Below are 27830 nucleotides of genomic sequence, written 5' to 3'. Positions count from 1 at the left end.
ATGTTGGATAAAAATGCCACCTGTTCACCTATGTTAAATGAGAGCCGAGCATCTGTAGATACAGAATCACACTGATATGTCATTCAGCTCCCTTCTCTTCAATCAGGATCACATTATAATAAACCTAAATTCCACGATCAAGCCCAGAGAACCACATGATGTCAATTGGCCACCATGTCATCCACTGCCATATGGAGTTATTCGGATGCAAGATGGAGGGGCAAGGGATCAGTACACTGCTCTCCTGGCTGTTATTGGCTTTTGGCTTTCTGTCCTTGGAGTCACTACTTCTCATTCACTTAGATACTCAATTGGCATCACGAGTCTGAGTGGACCTTTTACAGTTCTCCCACCAAGGAAAAATCCCAGTAGTACAAATACATTTTCAGAGACCTGCTCACCAGCTAAAATTCAGCAGGAAAGTGCCAAATGTTAAAATTAAATACTTTCACTTAAGATAAGAATACCTAAACAAATTTGCTAACTTTGCAAGAATATGCTGAATAGTTAGAGTAGCTACATAAAACACTTCATGAGAGAGGCAAATGAAATTTTATGAAATGATCTTATCCTCACATTTTCGTCCACCAGCGAAAGCTACACAAGGAAAATCAGTTAGAAAAACAGAATTCTGTTGAGTAAAATGAAATTTACTTGGACAGCTAAAAAATGTACAAGACTTCATTGCAAAAGGAGTTATTCACTTCACTAAAGATCTTTGCGATGAATGATAAAATTAAAAAGGACTGATAAAGATGACATTAGGATATTTTAAAAATATAAGACCATCATTTGTGAAAAACCATTATCATATCAGAAACAAAAGCAGCATGGTGCAAACACAGACTAGGCCTGGAAACACCATTGGTGATAGTAAACAGTGAAGATAATGTCAGACAAATTACTTGCTAATCTATTACCAAGTACATAAGAGATATAATATCATATATGTCCTGCCAGGCCAGAGGTGGAAATTGGGAAGAGGGCAGGTGCAGATGTAATACATCATGACTGTCAACATCACTTCTACCTAGTATGAATGATGTGTTTACTTATGTCTGCTAACATTCTAATTTTCTTCCTTCTAATTTCTTCTTCTTCAAACTGTCTTCTTCAGCCAACCCATTGACCTTGTGGGTAACAGAAAAACAAGATATTTATTCCCACATACACCCAATGAGTTTACTGTTGTACGGACATGAATGCATGCACAATGTACAGCGAGGAATAACTAACAGAAACATAAACCAAAGGGCAACTATATCAATACAGCTTAAAACTGCCACAGCACAGAATCCTCGTAACTATTTCTTTCTTGAAAGCATGTGGTGCACCCTGTGAGTCAGCGGGGAGTACGGTAGTAATCCTCAATGTCGGTCTAGGTGTCGCAGTGTCTGGTACACCACAGTGCTCATGGGGCAGAGGAAAACCTCTCATTGCCGATCCTTCTGTCTTCTCTGTCTTGCATTCCATGGTCATTACAATGTCTGTTGCATCCAGAAATGCTGACTTTATACAATCCAACGCCATTGTGGTAGGTGTATCATTGATCATTGTGTGGAAAGTATTGCTGCCCCTAGTGACTTCTGGATACAGTCCATCGTACTATGGTTGCAATGCTTTAAGCATTGTGTCATTGTGTAAGAACACATGCACACAATTGTCTAGCCCTGCAAAAACAAAGGAGCATCTTTCCAACTGGTTTCTAGGCATTGCTGGTCTCAGCTGGGGTATTGTTTGTTGTTGTTGTGGTCTTCAGTCCAGAGACTGTCCAGAGACTGGTTTGATGCAGCTCTCCATGCCACTCTATCCTGTGCAAGCTTCTTCATCAACCAGTACCTACTGCAACCTACATCCTGGGGTATATATTTTCTTACTTGGGTGGTGACGTCTGAGGCGGTGATTGTGTCGCTTGCCATGGTGCGCAAAACCTCTCCAAGTAGGCATAACATTTGTCCATATACCAGTTCTGCAGCTGTGCTCTTCAGATCAAACTTAAATGACATTTGTCGACCTAAAAGAGAATGAAAGGCAGTACCTCTTCCCATTTTGGTGTTGTGTGACATCTTGTGCTGTTTTTAACTGCTGATGAAGACACTCAACTCTAACATTTGATGCAAGGTGGTATGCTGTGGTCCATATGTGATTCGCACATAATAATGTGGTTAATGCTCTGCAGATGTAGACTTCGAATTGCCATCCCTCATCAGTGGCAATTTTCAGCGGGACTCCAGACTGGGCAATCCAGCCACAAAAATATGATTGCACTACAGTTTCTGTCGTGATGTCCTTCACTGGAAATGCCTCAGGCCACTTGGTGAATCTGTCTACCACCTTGAGGCAATAACTGTAGCCTTTCAATGCTGTGAATGGGCCTATAATGTCAGCAGACACATGTTCAAAACGATGATTTGGCGGAAGAAATGTGCCTAATGGCGCCCTAACATGCCGCGTGATTTTATTCCCCTGGCACACCATGCATTGCTTTACAAATGTTTTGAAGTCTGTGTGCATACCTGGCCATACAAAGTTCTTTTCCTCTGTACCAGGTCAGCATTTTGTGACACTAGATATTGAGCATCAATGACAGAGGGGAGCGTAGGTCATTATTTTGTCAGGGATGGAGGGAGGAAAAGCGACACTTTTTGGGCGATGGAGTGGGTTCTTTCCTTGGCTCAGAGGGTGAGATGCGAGTGAAACATTGGTGGTTCCACTATCAATCATTTATTGAGACATAAGACCCTTTAAACAAACAGAGTAATACAATGTGTTTTAACTCGCTCAATTCCTCGCAGCAGCACTGCGTGCAGATTCCACCTACCACTGATGTGGCGATGGCTTGTGTTGCAGCAGAGCACCGCGAAGCGTATTCTTCCATTCAGTACCATACCCATGACTCACTGCAGCAGCAGCACTGTCTTCTCCTTGTGAATTCCCTCGCTACACTCTTAACAAGTGGTTACAGCGTGGCGCGGAGTGCTCCATCCAAGAATCGAACCAGCGACCCTCAGGTTCGGCATCTTCTGGCGGAGTTCATCAACCTCTAGGTTCACAGGCGACCCATTTGGTGAGGTCGCAGTCCCTTCGTCAGCAGCCACATGGGTAAGTACCACTCAAACTTCTTCTGGTAACATCTGGGATGGCATCTTTTGCATTGATCTATTGGTGCAGTACCTACAGCATCATCTGTCAAGCAGTGCAACAAAGTATGACACTCGCTGACTAACCACTGGTCCGTCTGTCCAGGCGATGTTTTTTCATGTCTTTTTTCTCCCCACAAAGGACCCCCTCGTGCCCATTTTTTGGAGGTAATTATTCAGTGTTTTCAGCAGTGTCATGAAGTTTCTAGGGCAGCGACTGACTCTTCATTGATCTATGACGTTGGGCAAAAATGTGACCAATGTCAACACACATGCCAGCTTTGCCCTTTTGTCCTCTTCCGCATACCCAGATACATCATGCACATGAGTTCAGTATGCTGAGATTTACTGAAGCATTGACTGCTGATGTGCAAACTGCACTGGTCATTGTTCTCCTTGGAAGCATTGCCTGTCTGCTCGGTCATTGATCTGTCGAAGTGCTGACTGCTGCTTCTGTGCAAACTCCGCTGGTCATTGGCCTACTCACATTGGACAGAAATGTGACCAACGTCAACACGCATGCCAGCTTTCCTTGTTCGATTGCTGCCAGTTCTGAATATTGTGGCCTAATGTGTCAAAGTCTCTAGAAAGTTCACTTAACCTATACTAAGTCTTTACGTATTTTTCTGCTGGATCTCTGCTTTGGACAACCAGAAGTAACACACGGAACACGTGAGGCAATACTGACCCTACGACATATCTTAGAAGCTAGATTAAGGAAAGGCAAACGTATGATTCCAGCATTTGTAGACTTACGGAAAGCTTTTGACAATGTTGACTGGAATACTCTCTTTCAAATTCTGAAGGTGGCAGGGGTAAAATACAGGGAGCGAAAGGCTATTTACAATTTGTACAGAAACCAGATGGCAGTTATAAGAGTCGAGGGACATGAAAGGGAAGCAGTGGTTGGGAAGGGAGTGAGACAGGATTGTAGCCTCTCCCCGATTTTATTCAATCTCTATATTGAGCAAGCAGTGAAGGAAACAAAAGAAAAATTCGGAGTAGGTATTAAAATCCATGGAGAAGAAATAAAAACTTTGAGGTTCGCCGATGACATTGTAATTCTGTCAGAGACAGCAAAGGACTTGGAAGAGCAGTTGAATGGAATGGACAGTGTCTTGAAAGGAGGATATAAGATTAACATCAACAAAAGCAAAACGAGGATAATGGAATGTAGGCGAATTAAGTCGAGTGATGCTGAGGGAATTAGATTAGGAAATGAGACACTTAAAGTAGTAAAGGAGTTTTGCTATTTGGGGAGCAAAATAAATGATGATGGTCGAAGTAGAGAGGATATAAAATGTAGATTGGCAATGGCAAGGAATGCATTTCTGAAGAAGAGAAATTTGTTAACATCGAATATAGATTTAAGTGTCAGGAACTCATTTCTGAAAGTATTTGCATGGAGTGTAGCCATGTATGGAAGTGAAACATGGACAATAAATAGTTTGGACAAGAAGAGAATAGAAGCTTTCGAAATGTGGTGCTACAGAAGAATGCTGAAGATTAGATGGGTAGATCACGTAACTAATGAGGAAGTATTGAATAGGATTGGGGAGAACAGAAGTTTGTGGCACAACTTGACTAGAAGAAGGGATCAGTTGGTAAGACATGTTCTGAGGCATCAAGAGATCACCAAATTAGTATTGGAGGGCAGCTTGGAGGGTAAAAATCGTAGAGGGAGACCAAGAGATGAATACACTAAGCAGATTCAGAAGGATGTAGGTTGCAGTAGGTACTGGGAGATGAAGAAGCTTGCACAGGATAGAGTAGCATGGAGAGCTGCATCAAACCAGTCTCAGGACTGAAGACCACAACAACAACAAGTAACACACAATTATTATAAACCACCATATATAACACATAATTATCATACACCCTACACATCCTGATGAGACACAATATAACTCTACATTAACTTCGTGTGATGTCATGACTGTAACCTCAATCCTTTGGCCGTGTTTATGAGAATCACGCCTTGAGACTCTACTACACCTACTACAGGAATAACATGCACACCAGAATGTCTTCAACACAACACCAGAACTTTATTTGATCACACAATGCTTAATACAGACCTCACAAGAATGAATGCTAGCTACTGTGTTCACAAGATTAGGAATGCAAGAACAGATCAGCTGTGCTTAGTGAGCATATTGTTTGCTTGCATTACTAGGTACATTGTACATAGGAAGTGACAAAACAAGGAATAAAAGCTCTGCACATCATGAGAACAAAACACTGTGCCCCTAGCAAAATGCACGGAACTACTTGGTGCACACGGGAAAACTGACACTTGTGCACTAACAGAACACATACAGATGACGGCTGCAGTACCGTATTTACTCGAATCTAAGCTGCACTCGAATCTAAGCTGCACCTGAAAAATGAGACTCGAAATAAAGGAAAAAAAAATTCCCGAATCTAAGACGCACCTGAAATTTGAGACTCGACATTCAAGGGGAGAGAAAAGTTTTAGGCCGCACTTCCAAATCGAAACAAAGTTGGTCCATTGTAATATGAGACACAATTTAGGTCGAATGAATGACGATACAGCTACAGTAGTTTGGTTCAAGTCGTAAGCTTAGCAGTTAAGCTTTACCAGGTAGCCATTGCTATGCGTCAGGCGCTCCATCCGTATTTATACGGGTACCCTTCCTTTTTTACGTGCTTCGTCTGGTTTGAATCGATTGCTTATTTTGCTTTGATCTGATAAGTGCCGTTTTCTTTGTTATACGTGTTTACGTCACTCTAAGCTGAAAATGCAATACTGTACTGTGTCATGCATTGTTTGTCGCATTCTGATAGTGCGTGTTTACAGCCTGTCGCTGCTCGCAGAATGGCTTGCTTTTTTTTAAAAAAAAAAAAAGAGAGAGAGAGGAATCGTCTCATTAGCAAAACAATGGCAAGAGACTACTATTTGTTGTTACTTACACTGCTGCTTTCTGTGATAATGATCAACAAGAACCAAATAATAAACTGCGTATGATAGAACATGTTCTAATTGAGAGTTAGGCAAAAATTTTTTCCGTTTGAAAATCTTTGCGGCTGCTTCTTTAGTACATCAAATTCTGCACAGAAATTAGAGTCATCTTAGATTTAAAAATCTAGTCAGTTGCCGTGCTTCGTTTCTGACTGTATCACTATTAGGCATAAGAATAATACGAATATAAACATGACACGATACGTATATTCTTCCGCATTTGCTGTTGTCTCACTCTATTTTCGTAGTTTATTAGGCAGACAGCATTTAAATGAGATAGCAGCAAACACGAAAGAATACATGACAAAATGTTTATATTCATATTATTCTTATGGTGAAGAGAATACTGCATGTGATTCACATTTCATCAGGTTCCTATTAGCAACCATCTCTTCTCACCGGGTAGGAAAAAATTCAGAACGTAGAGTTGGCCATATTGATAAACATCCCAAACAGTCTTGCCAGTCGGATTTTCGTAGTACATTGAAATTCTGCTACATTCGAAGATGAACAATATGGAATTTGTATTTACTTCGTTGGATAATGTGTGAAAATGCAGTGGTCGAAACTCGGGGCGGAGAAAAAAAGCTCGTCTTCCACCACTTTTTTTTATTTATTTACTGACGCAGAGGTTTTGGCGCCAGTATTTATCTTTGTGCCTACAGAGCATGCGTGTGTAGCACTACATATATTCGAAGGCAGAAGTTAGTTGTGGCGGCACCTACCAACATTTTTCAGAACTTCCGCTTCCTTTGCACTTGATTCTAAGCCGCAGGCGGTTTTTTGGATTACAAAAACCGGAAAAAAAGTGCGGCTTAGATTCGAGTAAATATGGTAGCTACAATCGTTTTGAGTGTTGCAATAGTTGAAATCCAACCACATCCATGGTACAATCAGTACCCTGACCTTTGCAACACGTATCAACCCCTTTGCAACACATATCAAACCCACCTAATTCCTCAACTGCTACTCCTTCCTTGTCTTCTCCTGCTGCTTCTACTTCTTTTTCTTTCATTCTTTTTTTTCTCAAACTCTCTGCAAATGCTACCTACAAGTACCCCTCTCCTTTTAATGGGCTCCCCAGTTTCAATATTCTTTTCATGGCATTTACCTCTGAACCCTGGCCCCCAATTTTCTTAAATTTACCTCGTAACTTTTACCTCTTCCCTATAATCCTTGAATGTTTTGCTGTCAACTATTATTATCTATTTGAATGAGTTCCCCAATGGTGCTTTACTGAGTTTTTCTAATTTGAATTCTGTTTATGACACTTCACTGGCTCAACAACCTTTCAACTTAATTATTTATCTATGTTGACCACAAAATCTGATGTACTTATCTGGGTGTATACGTGGGCACGGAAAAAAAATTCCCGAATTTTTCCCAGATAAAAAATACATTTTTTCCCTGGTGAAAATACACTTTTTCCGTGTTAAGTGACCGTACATTTTCCCACAGAACTGTACAACTTATCAATCCTTTGAATGGTTAACATTTTATACACTGGCATAGAACTTCTCATTGCCACTTTAGCATAAGAAACCCAGCAAAAAAAAAAAAAAAAAAAAAAAAAAAAAAAAAAAAAAAAAAAAGGTCTTGGAAAGATCTTTGATGTGCAGATTTTGATGCCCTTTTTGTAAGACAATCATAGCTCATGTCACGTGATTTTGCTAGCCACTGACAACAGATATTCAGAACATAGCACACGTGATGTGGTCAGCCAATAGCAACATCACTGTTAATTAGCGTGAACAAACAAATAGGGCAAGTTAAAGGTTTAAATTAATACACATTGTGTAGCTACAAGAAAAGCTAAGCTTTCACATGTAATATTGGTCTTTCTTTGAGTGTGTTACACTTTATGAGACTTCACACAAATGAGCCAGTAAAATTAAAATAATGACATGAATATCTGGTCTTATGGACTCAAAATTCTTCTAAGTGCCCAGTTGTCAAAATGTTAAGTTTTAAATGAGAGTCAAACACTCTGTGATTTAAGAAATTTACTGCCCATTCTCACACGTAACGTAATTCATCTTGCATAAAAGAAAATTTACTTTGAAAGTAATGCCTTTCAAACCACCATTCGCAACATTTTCCCGAGACCTGTTAGAAGTAGGTTCATTTCAGCAGTTGCCAGAGAACACCAGGAAACATGCGTTACAGTGCTTGCACAGTTACGATGGCATACGAAGCATGTTTGTTCGTATGTGTACAGCATTAAGACAATTTACATTATGTCGTAAAAGAAACAGGACATCAGTGGATACTCCAAGAGCATCAAAATTTCTTAAACCATACCAAAATGTATAATTTGACTTGAAGCACACATTGGTTTGTCTGGATTCACAGTGAAGTAGGCCCCAATCTGATATTAAGCTTTTCAGTGTGGTTTTCTGGTTGTAAATTTTCTTGGAATACCAGTACTGTGCTATCACATGTTTGGTTCTTTATTATGGCATAATTCCAAACAAGCCAGAAGATGAAATGTACACTTGAAATTCAGTGAACAGTTGGAACTAGCCTATACTTTGGTATAAAATTCTTCATTTCGAATAAATTGACTGCCTCAGCAGAAAAGATTAATAAAAGCCAAATTTCTTTAGCAAACTGACAAATATAACTTCATTGTTATGTGGAAATAAAATAAAATTAGAGAACTGAAAATAGTAATACATTTCAACCTGTAGATGAAGAGGACACAGCAAAATCACTAAATGCAAACACAGTGACATGGAGACTAACCCCCTCCCCACTACAACTCAGACTGCTCTGCACATGTGCGAATCTGCCAGCTTGGGCACACCAGAAAAGTTTTTCCAGTCTGAACTGCACATGTGCATGAGCCTACTGGCAACTGCTCAAATGAACCTAATGTAAACAGTTGTGATGGCACTCTCATCAGAAGTAGTTTGCTGTTACAAAGTGTGCGCAGTCTTCATTCTAAGGCCTTTGACAAATTTTGCTGTTGGCAGACGCTTGTGTGTGCATGGTGTTTTGTTGTTGTAAATGGTGCAATTTCTTTACAACTATAGTTTTTTTTCTCTCTTTTATGTTTTAGTGCTGCAGTATTATTCCGCAGTTGCGGGATACAGTAATATTCTTTGTTGGAGTATCAGTCCTTACCAATCAAAATGGCAAAAATTTAGCTGAAAACTAAAACAATGAACAATTCCCAGAATTCCGAAAAATTCCCAGGTTTTCTCCTGGCTGAAAAAATTCCTGGGTTTTGCCCAGATTTCTTGGTTGTCCCAGGTCATATACACCCTTACTTATTCTTCCCAATGGCAAATCTTTACATTTTTCCTCATTTTCACCTTTCTTTTAACACTCATTTCAGCACACTAAGACGCAACTGAGATTTGTAATTTTGATGACTACAACAATTTTCTAAATCTTTAACTGAGTTTGCAACTTCACTGTTGGACTTCATCCTTTCAAAATAAACAAAAAATATGGAAGAATAGTATTATAAGCTGCACTAATGACTTACACAAAATTAAAGACTTCAGCAAAATTCCATGGAAAGGTAGCAATACTCACTATAAAAGATAATTTCATGTTGCTCAGAGGTTACCTGAATGATCCAAAGATTAGGATGGACTAAGAAACATGTTGTATCCTTGAGGAGCTCATACAATGCACTCTTCTGCAAGAGGCTCAGTTCAGTGAGTGCTTTCATTGCATTTATAGCCTTGACAATAACAAATTCTTCAGGATCAGTCAAACCCTATAAAAAATATTAAATACTTTCAGAAAACATTCCAAATATTACACTACACCAATATTGTACTCCATACAAATTTATAGGAAAATACACAATCCATACATATTAAAAATGATACGTGTATGTGTGTACATTTTACATCTCCTAAACAAATGGACTGATTTCAATCAAATCTGGTACACATATTCCTGACTGTCAGGCAACAGTCACTGTGACGGTAATTCAGAAAAAATGACACCCTAAACAATGAGATGTGTAGAAAACTGCTACATCATGCATGACTAGGGACAGGAAAAGCTTGCATAAATGACAACATGAAAAATAACACCAAATTCGTGATTTTGAGCAAAATAACATGAAGTTGGCAATTTTTACGAGATATCTTGACATTTATAATTTTGCAGTATTTAAGTTTTATAAATTTGAGGACAGTAGTTCACTATTATTCAGAACTGATAGTTATGGAATGTTAACATTCCATTCTGACTTTTAATCATGGCTGAGGTTCGTGTATAATCTTAGAGCCAGTTCATTTCCCATGTAGTAAACTTCAATGTCACAACAAAAATAACTCTGAAATTAGCAAAAATAACACAGAATTTGGCAAAAAAACACAGAATTTGCCAAAAAAACACTAAATTTGCCAAAAAATAATCTAGAACTTGACAAAAAGAAGCAAATTTGACAAAAAGCAGTAGCAAATTTAACAAAAACAGTGAATGTGGCGAAAATCTCAAAATTTGGCAAAATAAACAAAAAAAAAAAAAAAAAAAAAACCATTGAATTTGGCAAAACAATAACAACAAATTTTATACAAAAACACCGAACATGGCAAAAAAATTGACACAATTTGGCAAAAAAAATGAATTAAAAAAAACACTAAATTTGGCAAAAACATAATATTGAACTTAGCAAGAAAAATAATACCACATCTGGCAAGAAAAATAATACCACATCTGGCAAGAAAAATAACACCTAATTAGATAACGAAATCAAATTTGACAAAAGAATAAGCAAAAATCAACACCTAAGTTGTAATAAACAACACCTACATTGGAAGAAACAACACCAAATTTACCAAAAAATAACACCAAATTTATCAGGAGACACCAGATTTGGTGAAAGAAGATTACACAGTATTTGGAAAAAACACCACCAACTTTGGCTGAAAATGATGTCAAATGTGGCATGAAAAGACAGAAATTGACTAAAAAGTACACCGAATGTGACAAAATGTACCGAATTTGGCAAAAGTATTAAGTAATATGCAAACAGGAAATGAATCCGGCAAAAAATAACACAAATTTTGGCAAAAAATATCACTGAATGTGGCAAAAATAGCACTGAATTTGGCTATAAAACAAAATTATTTTTTCCTTTCCCTATGCTTGACATTTAGATTTATTACTTCTGGCTACTAATTCTATTTGCAAAAAATTTCATAGACAGTATCCACGTATGCCACTGAATGCACCAACACAAGTATATCATTGTATGATAAAGAGTTCAGGATGTATGATGTCATAAACACTAGATGTGTTGCCACATCATGCATGAAGTTTTAATACATTTATTCTTTACTACAAGACACTCCTGTAGTCGAATCAAGTTAAGGAATCCCGAGTCAAGTTAAGGAAATCCCTGATATCTGTCACCACTTTTGACAGCTTTCAACTGTGTGCACAAATGGCGGTAGGTGAAAACAATAGCAGTCTACAGTGCTACGAAGAGGTGACATAGAGACATTTACAAAATCATGTTGCAGACACGTGAAACAGCTGTGCCCACCCTACAAAATTTCAAAGGTGTTTTCACAAATACACAGAAATTTTTTTTTAAATTTACACACCAGGTCATGAACCCAGATCTCCTTTCTTATTGTGAACAGTTGCCTTAACCATCAGGATATCTGAGCATGCCTCAACAACAATCAAGCTATTCCCACATACCCCATGGGAGAATCTCTGACAGTAGTGTTCCGAAATGAACATGGAAACATCAATGGCACTGAAAGTTTATGTCTGGCCTGAAAGTATAGATAGGTCTAATGGTTTAAGAAGTTCCCCATTATAAACAGGAAATCCAGATTCAAGTCCTGGCCTGGCATAAATTTTCAACTGTCACCATACACTTGTTGCAATACAGATTTAGCAAATCTGAAATTTTACCTTGATATCATCCCATATCATTCATCTTCAGTGATTTCAATGTTGTCACTCTGTTCACTTCATTTCAGTGCATTTAAATCAATTCAAATGTTACATTCATTCAATTACAACAGCATTTTAAAAATATATGGTATATCTCAGTTTGCACAGGTGGGGAACAATTAATTCGATGATTAGGGAAATATTGGGAGAAGGAAGAAGGGAAAGGAGAAGAAAAAGAAAAGAAATAGTCAGCAGCAAGAAAAAGTGTTTAGCACCTTCATTTTTAACCTCCAAAAAAGATTTTTCATCATGTTAAATTTCATTACCTACAATAAAACATTTTTTCTAACAATGCATTTAAACTAAATGAAATTCTCTTGCAATAATAATGACAAACATCATTCAATTAAATTATAAAATTATAAAAACAACAGATGTGCCGATCACTTCTGAAAGTCTGCTCTACATGGATTAGTTTGCAGTAGTGTAAGTGAAGATAAGCAGATTTGTATATTTCTCCTCTTCCCTACTTTTTAGTTGTAAATCTACCCCACCTTCAAACAGCTAATTGTTAATGGTTCTGTAATGTCTACAATGTTGGATGAGGATTACTTTTATGACAATAACCATAAATACCATAACATAAATGATTTGGCAAGGCAGCCACAAATTACTGTCCAACAACATTCTTTCCTTGTTACCTATCATCATCATTAGTTGCTGGATCCCATAACATTCTCGACCCAAGGACAGATGCAAATATTTTCTACATTCCTCATCCTTTTACAACCAGTTTCAGTGTGAGCAAATACCAGGACACCAGTTGCTGTGGGTGCAATTAAAGTATATCCCACTATAAACTAAAACTGGATCCAGGCAACATGGCAGGATGAAGGGAAATTTTATAAGGAACTGGAATCATGCTATATTGTTGGGTTGTGACAGGACTGCTTTTGGATATGTTCTACAACCATTAGCACTTAATAAGAGTTGAGTGTTGTGCAACCTGCAATAATTTTGAAATTCAGTGCAACACATCAATACTGACTGCTGTGCAATTAAAATGTTGGGCGAGAAGGTTGAAGAGACATTGTCAACAACAAAAAAGATACATGAGGCAAAAAAAAAAACTGGGCGTACGCTGAAAAAAATTGAGCATTTAAGTGTTGTAATTAGATGAAGCTGCACTGCTCAGCTGACTGACATTGGCTTCTACCTGCGTTTTCCAAGATACAATTAGCCAAATTTTACACAATAATATAGATATTTATCTATTCAAATGATAAAGTTTGTTAAAGACACTGGAATTATTCTATCATGATGCAGCAGCATGTGCTGCTTTGAAACTTCAGACAGGTTAAAACTGTGTGCCAGACTGGACTCTACCTCGGAACCTTGCCTTTTGCACAAAATGCTTTTATCGACTGAGATATCCACACACAATTTGTCATCCATCATACTTTCAGTTCTTCAGAACCTCTCTTTGACTTTTCTGATTTCATAGATGCTTTCCCGCACACCACACTTGACATGCACTCCTGAAAGAAAGGATCTCACAGAGAAATGGCTCAGCTACAGCCTAGGTGTTATTTACAGAGTGATCTTTCACTGTGTACCAGAAAGTGCTCTGTTTTGTAGCTTGCTGACAGATGACAAAAGCAACTCAGACTGGGATCGAGTTCCAGCAAGAGACACTGTTTTAACCTGTATCTATGTCAACTCTCTGCAAACCAAAATGAGGTGCATGACAGAGGGTACTTTCCATTGTACAACGTATTACGGTTTCTTCCCAATCATCTTTAACTATCGAATGCAAAAATAATGACTGCCTAGATGCCTCCATCTGTATGTGGGCTGATGAATCTAACTTGTATTCAGAGCCCCTGTGGGAGAGACACACAGGGGCTGTAATACATTCAGTTTCAATTTCCCAGATTCTTCACTTAATACAGCCACCTAAAACTTCATAGGTAGGGTTTGACAGCATAGTTGACAGCTATCTTCAAATGTCTGGCAGTTCTGGTATTTCAACATTTTCGAGACACTCTCCCAGAAATCAAAGAAACCTGAGACTGTCTATGTTGCCCTTTTTTGTATATGTTCCATTTCCCCTGTTAGTCCTATTTAGTATGAATCCCACATGCTTGAGCAACATTCAAGGACAGGTCACACAGCCGTTTTCTAGGCGATCTTCTTTGCAGACTGCCTGCATTTTCCCTCTACCTTATTAATCAAACAAGATGAATGAGGCCCACGGGCATACACACTGAGCCCACAAGGTGTTCCTAAATCTGTCATAAAATTACAAAATAGCACATACTCCACCACAGAGAGAAAGTTTCATACTGGGAAAAACTCCCAGGCTGCAGCTAAGCCATTTCTCCATAGTATTCTTTCTTTTAGGACTGCTGAGCCAGTGAAGGAGGAGCGCTTTGTGAAGTTTGGGAAATTGGAGAGATTTACTGATAGAATTGAAGCTGTGAGTGTGGACTGTGAGTCATGTCTCGAGGACAGTCAGTAAGAGCATTGTTCACAGAAGAGCTGTTTCTGAGCTACTGCCCTGACCTGCAACACAGTCTTCATAAATCACAAAGTTTCTTAAAGAAACATTACGTGAGTTGAAGGTGATTCTGTGAAGAACTTTATTATTTAATTAATAGTGATGACAATGGAAACAATTTATGGATGAATGATGAAGTTCATTTTCACTTGTTGGTTATATCAACAAGCACACCTATGAAGGTTGGAGTTATGTTAATTGCATCAACAACTTCTTCACTTTATAAAAGTTTGTGTGTGGCATGTCGTGTCTCCATCAGGGATATTAGGCCCCCACTACTTTGAAGACATTCTTGGAAACAAACTGACAGAGTCTTCCCAGAAATGCAAATTTGTCAGAAAACATTTTTTACTATGTGATTTTCACATTAACAAAGTAAAGGGATACTTTTCTACAGGAATGAACAATACTATACAAAAGGAGTAAGGACGAATGTTATTCATGGTTCATTTTCAAGTCATCTAATTTGTCAAAATGGGGAAACTGCATGTTTCCTTCCTGTGATGTTAGAATTGTTTCTGTGTAATGTAAAATGTGTCTCTCTTGCTGACTGTCATACAAAACCAACATAAGCTACTTTTAATGACTCATGAGCCCCCATATGCATCAGCACAAATAAAAAAAATTGAAAAGCAAGAAAAACTCCATTCATAGGCACTCCTTAATACATGATAGGATTTCTAAAATGTCGGTTATGTCGCAGCCCAGGGGCCAACCAATGCACCTGTTGAATTAACCCTAAATAAATTCAGTTACACATTCAACATACGCAGCTAGGAATTTGCGGCGAAATAATTTTCACTACTCACATCATTTCATAATTTTTAACAAACTTCAAACATTCACAAAAATAATTGAAGCTCCTTTAGACCCAAGTCTACAGTTAAAGTTCAGTAATCGCAAACAAAAGAAATTCTAATTGTAGATCACTCCTGAAGTCAACTGCAGAAAAGTTTTTAAAATTTAGACTACGTTGCCCAACCCCAAACATTCAGAGAACACATGTTGAAAATATTTTAAAGTATTAACTATCAACAGATACAAATATCAGAAGTCCCCAATGCAACCTGTTCACTTGATGTGAAATCTTCTAAATCCACACAGCTGAAAATGTTTCAGTGTTCACTATCAGCTGAAAATGTTTCAGTGTTCACTATAAAAACACGTGAAAATCACTGATCAACAACCAAATACTTAGAAATACTTCCGATACACTCGTGAGGTGACTTACTGCTGCTCACACACCTTGTCTCTTCCAGATCTGAACCTCAACTGCCAGATGAATGAAAAGTGCCCCCACATGAAAATGGCCCCTGTTCTTTATACTTTCGCATTGATGTGACTCAAATTTACACACTTCTGACTTCCAATAACATAATCAAAACTATACATTTAGTGTTACGTGCATATATTATATATCAATTAGGGTGTAAATTTCATCAGCTTTGTAATGGTGATTGTAGTTTTTAGGTAACTCAAATGGTTTAGTCACAAATAATGTTTTTGTCCAGGTAGACACTACTTTGCACCTTTATGCTATCAATAAAAATACACAATTACAACCGATTAACCTCATACATCCCTTGTAATATCTCTTTATTAAGGTGCTGCAAATTGCAATATTTCCTATTTTACTTACGGGATAATTCAAGTTTTTGTGCTCACAATGTAATTCCAGTCTGTAATTTAAAATATGCGATATTCACAAAAATCTACTATAGCAATCCGATAGCACTCATAGAGATCAATCCATAGGCACTATATCTGTAAGAATCACTTAAGTCATTCTTCGGGTATTAATTTTTAAAGGTCATTTTATACATAAAATACACTGAGGTGACAAAAGTCATGGGATATACGCATATACAGATGGGCAGCAGTATTGGCTACACTAGGTACAAAAGGGCAATGCATTGGCAGAGCTGTCATTTGTACTCAGGTGATACATGTGAAAAGTTGTCCGATGTGATTATGGCTACATGACGGTAATTGACAGACTTTCAACGCGGAATTGTAGTCGGAGCTACATACATGGGACATACCATTTCAGGAGATCAGTATGGAATTTAATATTCCAAGATCCACAGTGTCAAGAGTGTACTGAGAATACCACATTTCAGGCATTACCTCTCATCACATACAATACAGTGGCTGGCGGCCTTCACTTAACGACCGAGAGCAGCATAGAGTTGTCAGGGCTAACAGACAACAACACTGCAAGAAATAACCACAGAAATCATTGTGGGATGTGTGATAAACATATCCATTAGAACAGTGTGGTTTGTTGTTTGCTTTGTTTTAGGGCACAAAAACAACTAGTGTCGTATGCACCCACACCAGATTTCTAGAACACTAAGACAAAGAGAAGAGTTAAAAACGACTACACGTGATGGAAGAGAAGACAGCTAAAACCAAGTACGTGGAGAAAGTTCTATAAAATACACCATAGAGAAATGGAGGCCATGAATTAAAAATTAAATGGCCTTTGCCATATTGCTAAGACAAATAAAAAGTAAAAAGCATTCGACAGCCTGTGCGTTGTTCACTAAAACAGCCGGTAACTCAGACGGCGAACACAGACGAGAACATAAGTGGTTAAAAAAAGGGGCATTCTGTCAGGAAATTGCAGACCATCAAAGGTTGAGCACAACGAGTACAAAGTGATGGGGGAGCACCACTTAACAAATGGCAATGGCTAAAAAGACAGTGCCTAATAAGCAAACTAACTAAAATTATCTCCTCACAGGGAGAGGGCCTAGAGGTGGTCGTCCAAGCTGCTGGGAGAGGCTTAATAACCCGAAGCTTGTTCCCATGAAGTAAGGACAAGTGGTGATGCCAAAGTGACACCTTCTGTCAACAGATGGAAACACAGAGATCATCAGAGGGAATGTAAGAAGTGGCAGGCTGAAGTATGAGGACTGCAGCCTTGGCAGCAGCATCAGCGGCCTCGTTTCTTGTCAGACCAATGTGACCAGGAACCCACATAAACATCACAGTGGCTCCATCAAGGGTGAGCAAGTGACAGCTCTCCTGGACCCATTGCACTAAGGGATGGACAGTGTAAGCACACACAGGATTTGAAGGGCACTGAGAGAGTCAGAGCAGATGATGCAATTGAAAAGCCTGTGTTGTCAGATGTAATGCATGGCCTGATACAGGGCAAAGAGCTCTGCTGTAAATAATGAGCAGTGTTCTGGAAGCCGACAGCAAAAGACGTCAGTGCCAATGATTAAGGCATATCCGGCACCACGGTCAGTCTGCGAGCCATCAGCGTACACAAAGGTACTACCGCAAAGTTCCATGTGCAGGTCGTGAAACTAAAGGCAACAAAAGCAAGGCTGAAGTACTCCTTAGGAAGCGAATGAAGGCCAAGGTGAACATGGGCTGCAGCACGAAGCCAAGATGGTGAAGGGTTTACACCCATCAGGAAAGTTGCAGATACCGTGAAGTTAAGCTACTGGAGTAAGAACCAAAAGTGAACTCCAGCAGGTAACAGAGAAGAGGGATGTGCCCCATATTGGTGATCAAAGGAATCTTCAAAGAAGGAATTGGTGGCCACGTCTGGCAGACAAATAGCATGCATATCTGCTGAGTAGAAATTCACTGTGGTAGGACAATGGTAGTTCTGCAGCTTCTGCAGGCTAGTGTAAAAGGCACCAGAAGTCAAACGGATGCCATGATGGTGGATAGTATGGAGACGGCATAAGGGGAACGGATGTGCAGATGCATAAACAAAACACCCACAGTCTAGTTTCAAACGGACAAGGGATCAGTACAAACAGAGAAGGGTGGGTTGATCTGCTCCCCAGGAAGTACCACTGAGGACACGTGGGAAACTGAAGAACTGCGTACTACGGGCTGCCAGGTAAGGCACATTGGAGGACCAAGAAAGTTTCCTGTCAAGCATGAGTCCCAGGAATTTTGTAGTTTCAACAAATGGAAGAGCAACAGGCACAAGATGTAAAGACGTTGGAAGAAACTAATTGTGCCGCCAGAAATTCATACAAACGGTTTTGTCAGAGGAAAAATGAAAGCCAATGTCGATGCTCCACGAGTAAAGATAATCGAGACATCGCTGAAGGCAATGCTCCATGAGACAGGTCCATGGAGAACTGCAATAGATGGAAAAATCATCAATGAAAAGGGAGCTGGAGATGCCTGATGGGAGTCAGGCAATTATAGGGTTAATGGTGATAGCAAAGCGGATGATGCTCAGGACCGAACCCTGAGGCGCACCGTTTTTCTGTAGAAAGGTATCCGACAAGGCAGAACCCACACATACCTTGAAAACTGAGCCTTTTCGAAATTCCTGAAGGGAACGGGGCAGGCAGCCATGGAAGTCCCACTTGTAGACAGTACAGAGGATACCAGTCCTCCAGCAGGTATCGTAGGCTGTCTCCAATTTGAAAAACAAGGCCACAGTCTGTGGTTTCCATAGAAAACCATTCATGGCATGAGTGGATAAAGTGACGAGATGGTCAACTGCAGAACAGTGTGCTCGAAATCCACACTGTGCAGGGGTTAGTAAATTGCGAGACTTGAGCCACCATACCAGCCATGCATGAATCACATGTTCCATCAGCTTGCAAACACAACTGGGGAGAGAAATGGGGCGGTAGCTAGAAGGAAGGTGTCTGTCCTTACCAGGCTTAGGTACGTGTATAACAGTGGCTGGGAAATGTGCCCTCTGCAGTTGTATGTATGAAGCAGGAAGTGCTTGACCACAAGATAAAGGTGCTGCAACATCTGAATATGAACGTCATCTGGCCCTGGCACGGAGAACCAGGATGAAGTGAGAATATGATCTAGCTCCGTCATAGTAAAGACGGAATTGTAGCACTCACGATTCTGAGAAGAGAAGGGTATCGCCTGAGCCTATTCCACTCATTTTAGCAATAGGGTCCAAATGACATCATCTGCTACTGCCAGGTGAGAAATTGGGGAATTGATCATCATGGTCCAAGAGAGCCGTCAGAGGTGGGGAAGTGGAACTGTTAAAAGAACTAGTGAATGAAATCCAGCTGGCTTTATAGCTGTCCCGAAGAACACGACAACACTTTGCACAGAACTGTTTATAATGAATGCAGTTTGCCATCGTAGGATGACGGTTGAAAATGTGGAGAGCACATCTCTGTGCATGAATTGCATTGTGGCATGCCTCAGTCCACCAAGGGACTGGGACACAGCATGGCAAAGAGGAAGTGCGAGGAATGGAACATTCTGTGGTGGTAAGGATAACATTTCTAAGGTATTCTATCTGGTCATTATAACTGGGGAAATGTTCGTCGAAGGTCACCACGGAGGAGTAAAGACTCCAGTCAACCTTAGTAAGCTGCCATTTGGGTTGCACATAGGTGGGGTAGAAGCCAGCAAATGGATAGCACACAGGAAATAGTCACTCGAGTATGTGTCAGAGAGAAGGGACCACTCGAGATGATGGGCAAGCTGGGCAGTGCAGAAGGATAGGTCCAAATGGGAACAGGTGTGCGTGGAGTCTGAAAGAACACAGGTCCTCCTGTATTAAGGCAGAGGAGGTTAAGTTGATTGAGAAGGTCAGGCAAGAGGGCACCTCTCAGACAGGTTCTGGGAGAACCCCAAAGGGGATGATGCTCATTAAAGTTACTGAGCAGCAGAAAGTGGTGAGGTAGCTGCTCAGTGAACTGGAGGAAGTCTGTCCTGGTAACATCAAATGATAGAGGGAAGTAAATGGTACAAAGGGAAAAGGCCAAGTGGGAAAGACAAGGCAAACAGCAACAGCTTGAAGGTGGGCAGTCAAAAAGATGAACTGACTATGAACGTCATCCTGTATGAGCAGCATGACTCCCCCACGTGACGAAATGCCGTCCTCAGTGGGAAAGTCAAAACGGATCGGGAAGAAATGCAAGAGCTCAAAGCAACCATGAGGGCGCAATTTTGTTTCCTGAAGGGAGAGAACAAGTGGACACTGCAATTCTAAAAGCAGCCGTAAATCCTCTTTCTTGGATTGAAGACCGCAATGTTCCATTGGATGGGAGTCATGATGAAGAAAAACTGAAGAGGTGCCACATTGGCAGCTGCCGAGTGACAGCCTTTGAAGACTTGTTGCTACAAGGCAGAGAGGCTGGAGGATCCTGCTCCATGAGGTCTACACAAGCATCGGCATTCTCTTTCTGTATGCCTGCAGAGTCCAAGGCAGAAAAAGGATTGGAGGTGCACACTGGCGAGACGGAGGTTGGCCGGGCGAGGGTATCGTGTGGCAACACCATCAAAGAGGATCCTAGAGTCTGTGAAGGAGAAGACTGTTTGCCTTTGTTTGGCTTCTTGGAGCCTTTCCAATTGGCAGAGGAAGACTCAGATGTTGGTTGGCTGGAGGGACGTAGGAAGTCTTCACGGGAGTATTCCTTCTGCCCTTCTCGGTCTGCCGGTTACATAACTGGTGACTTCGCCCCTTGAGGTACAAGTCTGGTGGCATGTTGCACAGCTGAAGGAGGAAATGGGGACACTATCAAGACATTGCGCAATTTGACAACTAGTGTGCTAAATTGCAGGTCACATATCTGCGTCACCACGTCCTTTCTGAAGCGAGATGTAGCAAGAACAATACTGTAGGTGCCAGATGGTAGAATGCAGGGGTTCCGACTATCCAACAACTTGAAAGTGATCGGGTAAGGCACTTTTTCCTTTACTCGGATCTCCTAGACAACCCAATCATCAAGATACATGGGACAATCGCAGCGGGAGGCGGCATGGTCGCCACTGTTGCAGTTGGTGCAGTGGGGAGAAGGAGGCGGACAATCGACCTCATGAGCATCTTAACCACAGGTTACACATTTGGCTAGGTGTAGACAGGACTCTCAAGTGTGGTTGTAATGATAACACTAATAGCAGCACATCAGGTTCGAAAGATATGGTCTGACTGTGATAACTTCATAACATGCTTTGATCTTTGACAGAAGAACCACTCTATCAAAAGAGAGAAAGAGAGTGCGTGTGGACACTAAGGAAGCATCTACTTTTTTCATCACCCGATGGACTGCAATGACAGCCTGATCAGAGAGGTATGTTTGGATTTCTGCCTCTGTCAGTCCATTGAGCAGCGTAGAGTAGATAACACCATGGAAGTGTTCAAAGGGCCTTGACACGAACAGGATAGCCACGGAGGAGCGATGCTGCAAGCAGTTGTTGTGCTTGAGGATTAGAAGTAGTCTCCAAAAGCAAAGTGCCATTGCATAAACAAGAGCAGTATTTCACAGGGCCAGCAATTGCATCAACACCTTTCTGAGTAATAAACAGATTTACCATAGCAAAAGGACTGAGCGTCTTCAGTACGTGAAACCACGAGGAACTGTGGTGCAGCTGGGAGGGTCTCTGAATCACTAGCCTCATTCCGTTTATGTTTCATAGCCATTGACTGTGAAGATGATTGGTTCATTGCAAGAAAATCTCCCATGAGTGCCAGTGTCTCCAATGGTGCACTCCTTACAAACAGAGGTCCTCTTCAGAAGGGGGCGCACCTGCCTTAGGTGATTGTTTACACCTCAGGTCACACATCCTGAACACCTGACAGAGGGACCGATTGGCAATATGGGAAGGTAGCAGCTCAGGCAATCACCCCTCCCTGCGCCTGGCCTGTACCAAGGCGTATGTATGAAGCCTTCCTGTTAACCAGGGGCTGAGTATTACGCGTAACCCAGTCACCTGATCAGATGTGTGGTTTGGCCTTCAGGAGCACACAGGGAGGAAAAAGGAAAAGAGGAATCTCAAACCCCGAAGCAGAGGAAGGATAGGAGAAGGTAAACAAAGAAAGAAAAAATGAATGAAAAACAGTGGAGAGTATTCCGATATTGACTACCAAAAATGTACAATACATTTTCGAAAACAGTCCAGACGTGTTCCCCAAGGGAGGGGAAAAGAACAGCAGGAAGACAGACAAGCAGCATGGAAGGGAAAAAATGCTGCAAAAGCTGGGGCTCCGTGGTAGCCAAGCACTACCCCACCAAATAGCGGTGAGCCCCTAGGGGGAGGGGGGGGGGGGGGGGGCGAAAACAGTGCGATGAAACATGACAATAATGGGCTATGGTAATACATGAGCAATGCTAGTGCCTTTGGTAACAGCTTGACATCACCTGCACCACCTCTCCTTGGCTCATGAGCATTTCCTCTGAATCCTAGCTGACTGAAAATCCATGTCCTGGTCAGACAAGTCCTGATTTCAGCTAGTAAGAACTGATGGTAGGGTTCGATTCTGGTGCAGACCCCACAAAGCCATGGACCTAGGTTGTCAGCAAGGTACTGTCCAAAGCTGGTGGTGGCTCCATAATGGTGTGGGCCGTATTTACATATCCTCTGGTCCAACTAAACTGTTCATGGACAATAGAACAAAAAGGATAGGTTGCTACTCACCACATAGAGGACATGTTGAGTCACCGATTGGCACAACAAAAAGACTGTCAAACAAGTAGTCTATCCTGTTCGTAATATTGTCATTATTCCGTCCTGGATTTTCCACTGTTTGAACTGGTCACTGACTGGAAATGGTTATGTTTGGCTACTTGGAGACAATTTGAAGCCTTTCATGGATTTCATGTTCCCAAACAACGATAAAATTTTTATGATAACAACGCACCATGTCACAATTGTTCATAATTGGTTTGAAGAAAATTTTTGACAATTCAAATGATTTGACAACCTAGATCACAACATGAATTTCATTGAACTGTTATAGGACATAATCGATAGATCACTCCCAGACATCTCAGTGTCTTTAACATTAAATACCTCAAAAACTACACTTCATGCGAGGGCCTGTCTTCACCCATGCACTTTAAATTTTGTCTTTGTAGCCATGTTACTGGCTTCTCTGTAACTGGCTGGGTTTAGTCTTTATTAGAGTTACCCTTCTTTGATATTTTCTCTGTTCAGTTCAGTTGGCCATGGCAGATACTCTTCTAAGCCCACATTAACAGTTGGGTTTTTTACACCATGCGGCCTGAGCCTCCAGTAAGCTGACCTAAGCTCTAGATTTCTTGTACTCACAGGCCTGCTAATCACTGCTCCTCAAAGGGTGCTAACATCTATTGATGATACTACAGATCTAGAGCAAGTGGGCCTGCTTGGCCCCACAGCTGTCAAAATATGTCCTCTTGGCTGTCACAAAACTTGCTGATTCAGCTGCTAATGTTACAACAAAATGTACATGCATGGCCACATCTGTTTTTAAAGTTTGTCGTAACCATTACAGGGATGTACGTCTCACTCCTCACCTCCCAAATCACTGGACCAAACAATACAAAAAGTGTTTCTGGACATTATAATTAGAGGCCGGAAAATGCCTCAATGGGAAGTGGCAATGCCACAGATGTGGTTAGCTACCTCAGATATGATGAACTGGCTGAATGAATGTGTACACCTGGACAGATAATTTTCTAATATTATTTTTTTAAATTAATATTTTCATTCTTACTTTTCTTAAGTGCACTTCATTGTAGTTTAATATGGTGAAATATTAAATTTGGAAAAAATTATTATATTTGTTTTTATAGCTTTTCAAAATCAATCTTTTGTCTGCCTTGTACTGCAGCAAGTTCCTTGATTAAGCTTCTAGTCTATTTTACAAATGTACCAACATAATATGTTTCATGATTAATAAAGCTAAACACCTTTACATGAGAGTGTCAGGATTATAAATAATTATTACTGCATAAGCCCCTATTCATATGTCTGAGGACTCCAAAACAGCCACAGAAACCAGGTAATAACCAACAAATTATATTACTTTATATTTATGGATCAGTGAATTTCACAGAACTTAAATTATAAAATTCAGGATGAATATTACAAAACACACACACACACACACACACACACACACACAGAGAGAGAGAGAGAGAGAGAGAGAGAGAGAGAGAATATTACAAAACACACACACACACACACACACACACACACAGAGAGAGAGAGAGAGAGAGAGAGAGAGAGAGAGAGAGAGAGAGAGAGATGCACAAACCATAAATATTTTATTATTTTGACTGACCTGCTGCAAAAGAGGAGTAAGAATGGGTGAACAGTGCCAGCCAACATATGCTGCAACTCCCACAATACAGTCAAAGAATGACCCTCGGAGATGTCTGTCTTCTTTGTCATTTAAGAATGTTATCATATGAGACAGCAACACATCATTAGCTGGAAAACATAACACAATACTGTGTAAGGACCACAAGTCAAGGCTTCATGAACTAAATAAAGAGAACCTTATCAAATACCATAAGAGAAGAAATTAAATTTTTAATGGTTAATAATTCATATCCATAACCAGTGTAAACTCTAATTAGAATTGTGACAATGTTTAAAACCAGTTATGTGTATTTGGTAAAATTCAAACTATTTAATACCAGCTATAATTGGTATAAATCATTAAGATTGGCAATTTCACTGCTCATAAAGAAAAATATCAAAAATGTTACAATGGGTATTTTAGTTCTTAGGTACATTTCATAGTCCAAAATATAGAGATACATTATTATTCAATGTGTAACTGGAAACCGTGTGTAAACTGTACTTAAAATATTAGGAACAGAAAACACGCAACAAAACAATGTCGAACATCTCATGTAGACCACTGTCCATGATAGAAAAATATAGCGAGACAATTTTCACTGAAAAAGCACAACAACAAAGAAATTAACGTTTAATCTCTGGAACAAAATTAAATATACTTCCCCATAGTCTCTCATAATGATATTAACCATATCCATCATCACACAAAGACCAGAATGTTTCAGTGACTTATGTGTCACCCATGTACCTGAGGTTCCACCGTACATAAACCAGCTTTTCAGTTGTAGCTGGAGACAGTCTGTTTCATAACGGGGTGTGAATTTATCTGTGAGCGGACGAGTTATGCTCACTTGCTGTTAAGGAAGGTAGTACATTCAAAATTATATCAGGAAGTGAAGATAGGGGTTGTTTAGTTCATAACCGTTTCCACCAAACATACAGAGAAACATGTTTTTCAGCAATCCATAAAGCATTCTGTTGGACAAAATCTTCGATTGCCCGAAATGGTGCCAAATGTCACATAACACCACCACTGTCATATCACAATACTTTGCTAACTGTCGTGATGAAGTCTAGAGGCTGTGTTTCCCCCTCTTGAATGAGCATTTCCCCTTTAAAATGGGGATCCAGCATATCTGTCACAACAGCTTTACATGCATACTTGTGACTCAGGGCCACTGCACTTTAATGGAAGATTTGTCTACTGGAGAAAGTGTATTACATTCTTGGGGTACTGAGTCTACTTCCCTAGAAATGGTACCAAAGGATGCACATGCATCTAAAAGTACAGCATTATTGGCTTCTATCTTGTATTTGGCTTATGATATTGGTCACAAGACATGCCATGCTTCTTCAAATTGCTACCATGTTTTGTCTGCTAACACAGAAGTGTTGTGTCACACTGCACAATTGGGCACACAACGGTTTGTAACATATCCTCTTTATTCTTGAGTAAAGTGTGCAAACAAATCACAGTACCTGCCCAACAAACAGATGTTCAATGGAATTTCTCTTTCCTCTGTTTTCAATAAAGCTTGGGGGACATGGTGCTCCTTAAAGAATTTTACCATTTTCTTCATTAGATGAAAGCACTCTTCCAGCATTTTCAGTGTCATTGTATCCTTTATTATGAGAATATGCTGAAAAGTAATGCCTCTGAAATTTTTATTCTGTTCTCAATATCAGTTGAGGTATTATGTGTTACGCGTATTACTCGGTCAACTTTCCTGCTTTACTGACAAAGTTGTATGCCTCTGCCTTTAGAGCGCTCCGAACTGTAGCGTGTAACACGGTGGCATGTGGTTCAACTATGTCCGTGTATGGGAAACAGCATGCTGTAATTGAATTTCTAATTGTCTAATCATTGAGCACCCTCCCATTCAGCACAACAATGTCAGACCACACACAAGCATTAAGATATCTGAAACAAGCCAATGCCTTGGGTTCACCATCATCAGTCATTCTCTGTGCAGTTCTGACTTGGCCCCATCCAATTTTCATCTTTTTCCAAAATACCTTAGGGGACTTAATTTTGACAGTGATGAAGCAGTGCAAGAAGAGGTAAGGTTGTGGCTTCGTCAACAAAGTAAAACATTCTAGTGACGGTATCAACAAACTCGTTTCTTGTTGGAGAAATATTTTCAGGGGCACAGTTGAGAAATACATTTGTGTTGTGAATAGGTATAAGTACAACACAACCAGTAGACTGAACACAACTTTATTCCACCAAAGCATTAACAATTTGAACACAATATTTAAGTGACATTCAGCAGGAACCAATTACATACACAAAGAGCTGCAGCAATACACAACGAGAACTGAGGCTGAGAATAGTTTGGCTGGCCTTAAATAGACTGAAGCCCGTGGTGTTCTCTAACACTGATCTCTCTCTCTCTCTCTCTCTCTCTCTCTCTCTCTCTCTCTCTCTCACACACACACACACACACACACCTGAGGCATACTCTGCAGATGACAGAGCACTGCCACATGCAAGACCTTTTGAAACTACGCACATGCATCACTGCAATATGTAGACATGAAGAATAAAGATGTAGGAGGTTAGTGAAGTTTGTTTTATTTTAAAATCTTTAAGAGTTTTCCCATAAAAAATTCAAAGGCATCACTTTTCAGTGATACTACTTCTATCTCGTAGTAGTATATTAAATATATGTGGTGTACAGCCTATGTAAGATGTGTGTGTATATTGGTACTCTACTATTTTCTACACAGCATGCATATTTCACACGTTGTCTGTGACCACTGCTATGAAAATCTCCACACATGTTTCACTAATAACTTCAACTAGTTGCAAAGTGAAATGTTTTGCAGTTTCCCTTTCCACACCAAGTTGCATAATTTTATAGAATACTGGCTGTGGTGTTGTCACAATAAAGTTCATAATATTCTAGTTCTCTTCTAGGTTTTTCTGGATTAATTCATTCCATTCCAGTACTGTAGCTCCTGATTCATATGCTGTACATACTGCAGTGTGGTAAAGCAGATTGTGTGACAACTGGATGAAGAGAACCATTCCTACAATTCTTACAGGTTTTTACACAGATTAAAACAACACATTTATCATTTCAATGTGGTAAAGCAGATTGTGTGACAACTGGATGAAGAGAACCATTCCTACAATTCTTACAGGGTTTTACACAGATTAAAACAACACATTTATCATTTCAATGATATTAAACTGTATTTTTAAATCTATGAGTCTCAACATTTCTTAGAT

At 40.0% G+C, this 27830-nt stretch overlaps 1 protein-coding gene across 1 annotated transcript in view; it reads right to left on the bottom strand.

The window, feature by feature from the left end:
* The window catches only part of LOC124788224 (phosphoinositide 3-kinase regulatory subunit 4), a 195436-nt gene that overhangs the window by 61632 nt on the left and 105974 nt on the right, over nucleotides 1-27830 (bottom strand). Inside the window, exons 13-14 of the mRNA XM_047255405.1 lie at nucleotides 24573-24721; nucleotides 9701-9853 (exon numbers count right to left, since the gene is read on the bottom strand). Coding sequence (XP_047111361.1) covers nucleotides 9701-9853; nucleotides 24573-24721 — 302 coding nt within the window. The remainder of the gene's footprint in view (nucleotides 1-9700; nucleotides 9854-24572; nucleotides 24722-27830) is intronic.

Source organism: Schistocerca piceifrons, chromosome 3, assembly GCF_021461385.2.
Source record: "Schistocerca piceifrons isolate TAMUIC-IGC-003096 chromosome 3, iqSchPice1.1, whole genome shotgun sequence".
NCBI lineage: Eukaryota > Metazoa > Arthropoda > Insecta > Orthoptera > Acrididae > Schistocerca > Schistocerca piceifrons.
This window is presented reverse-complemented; position numbering and strand designations above follow the sequence as displayed.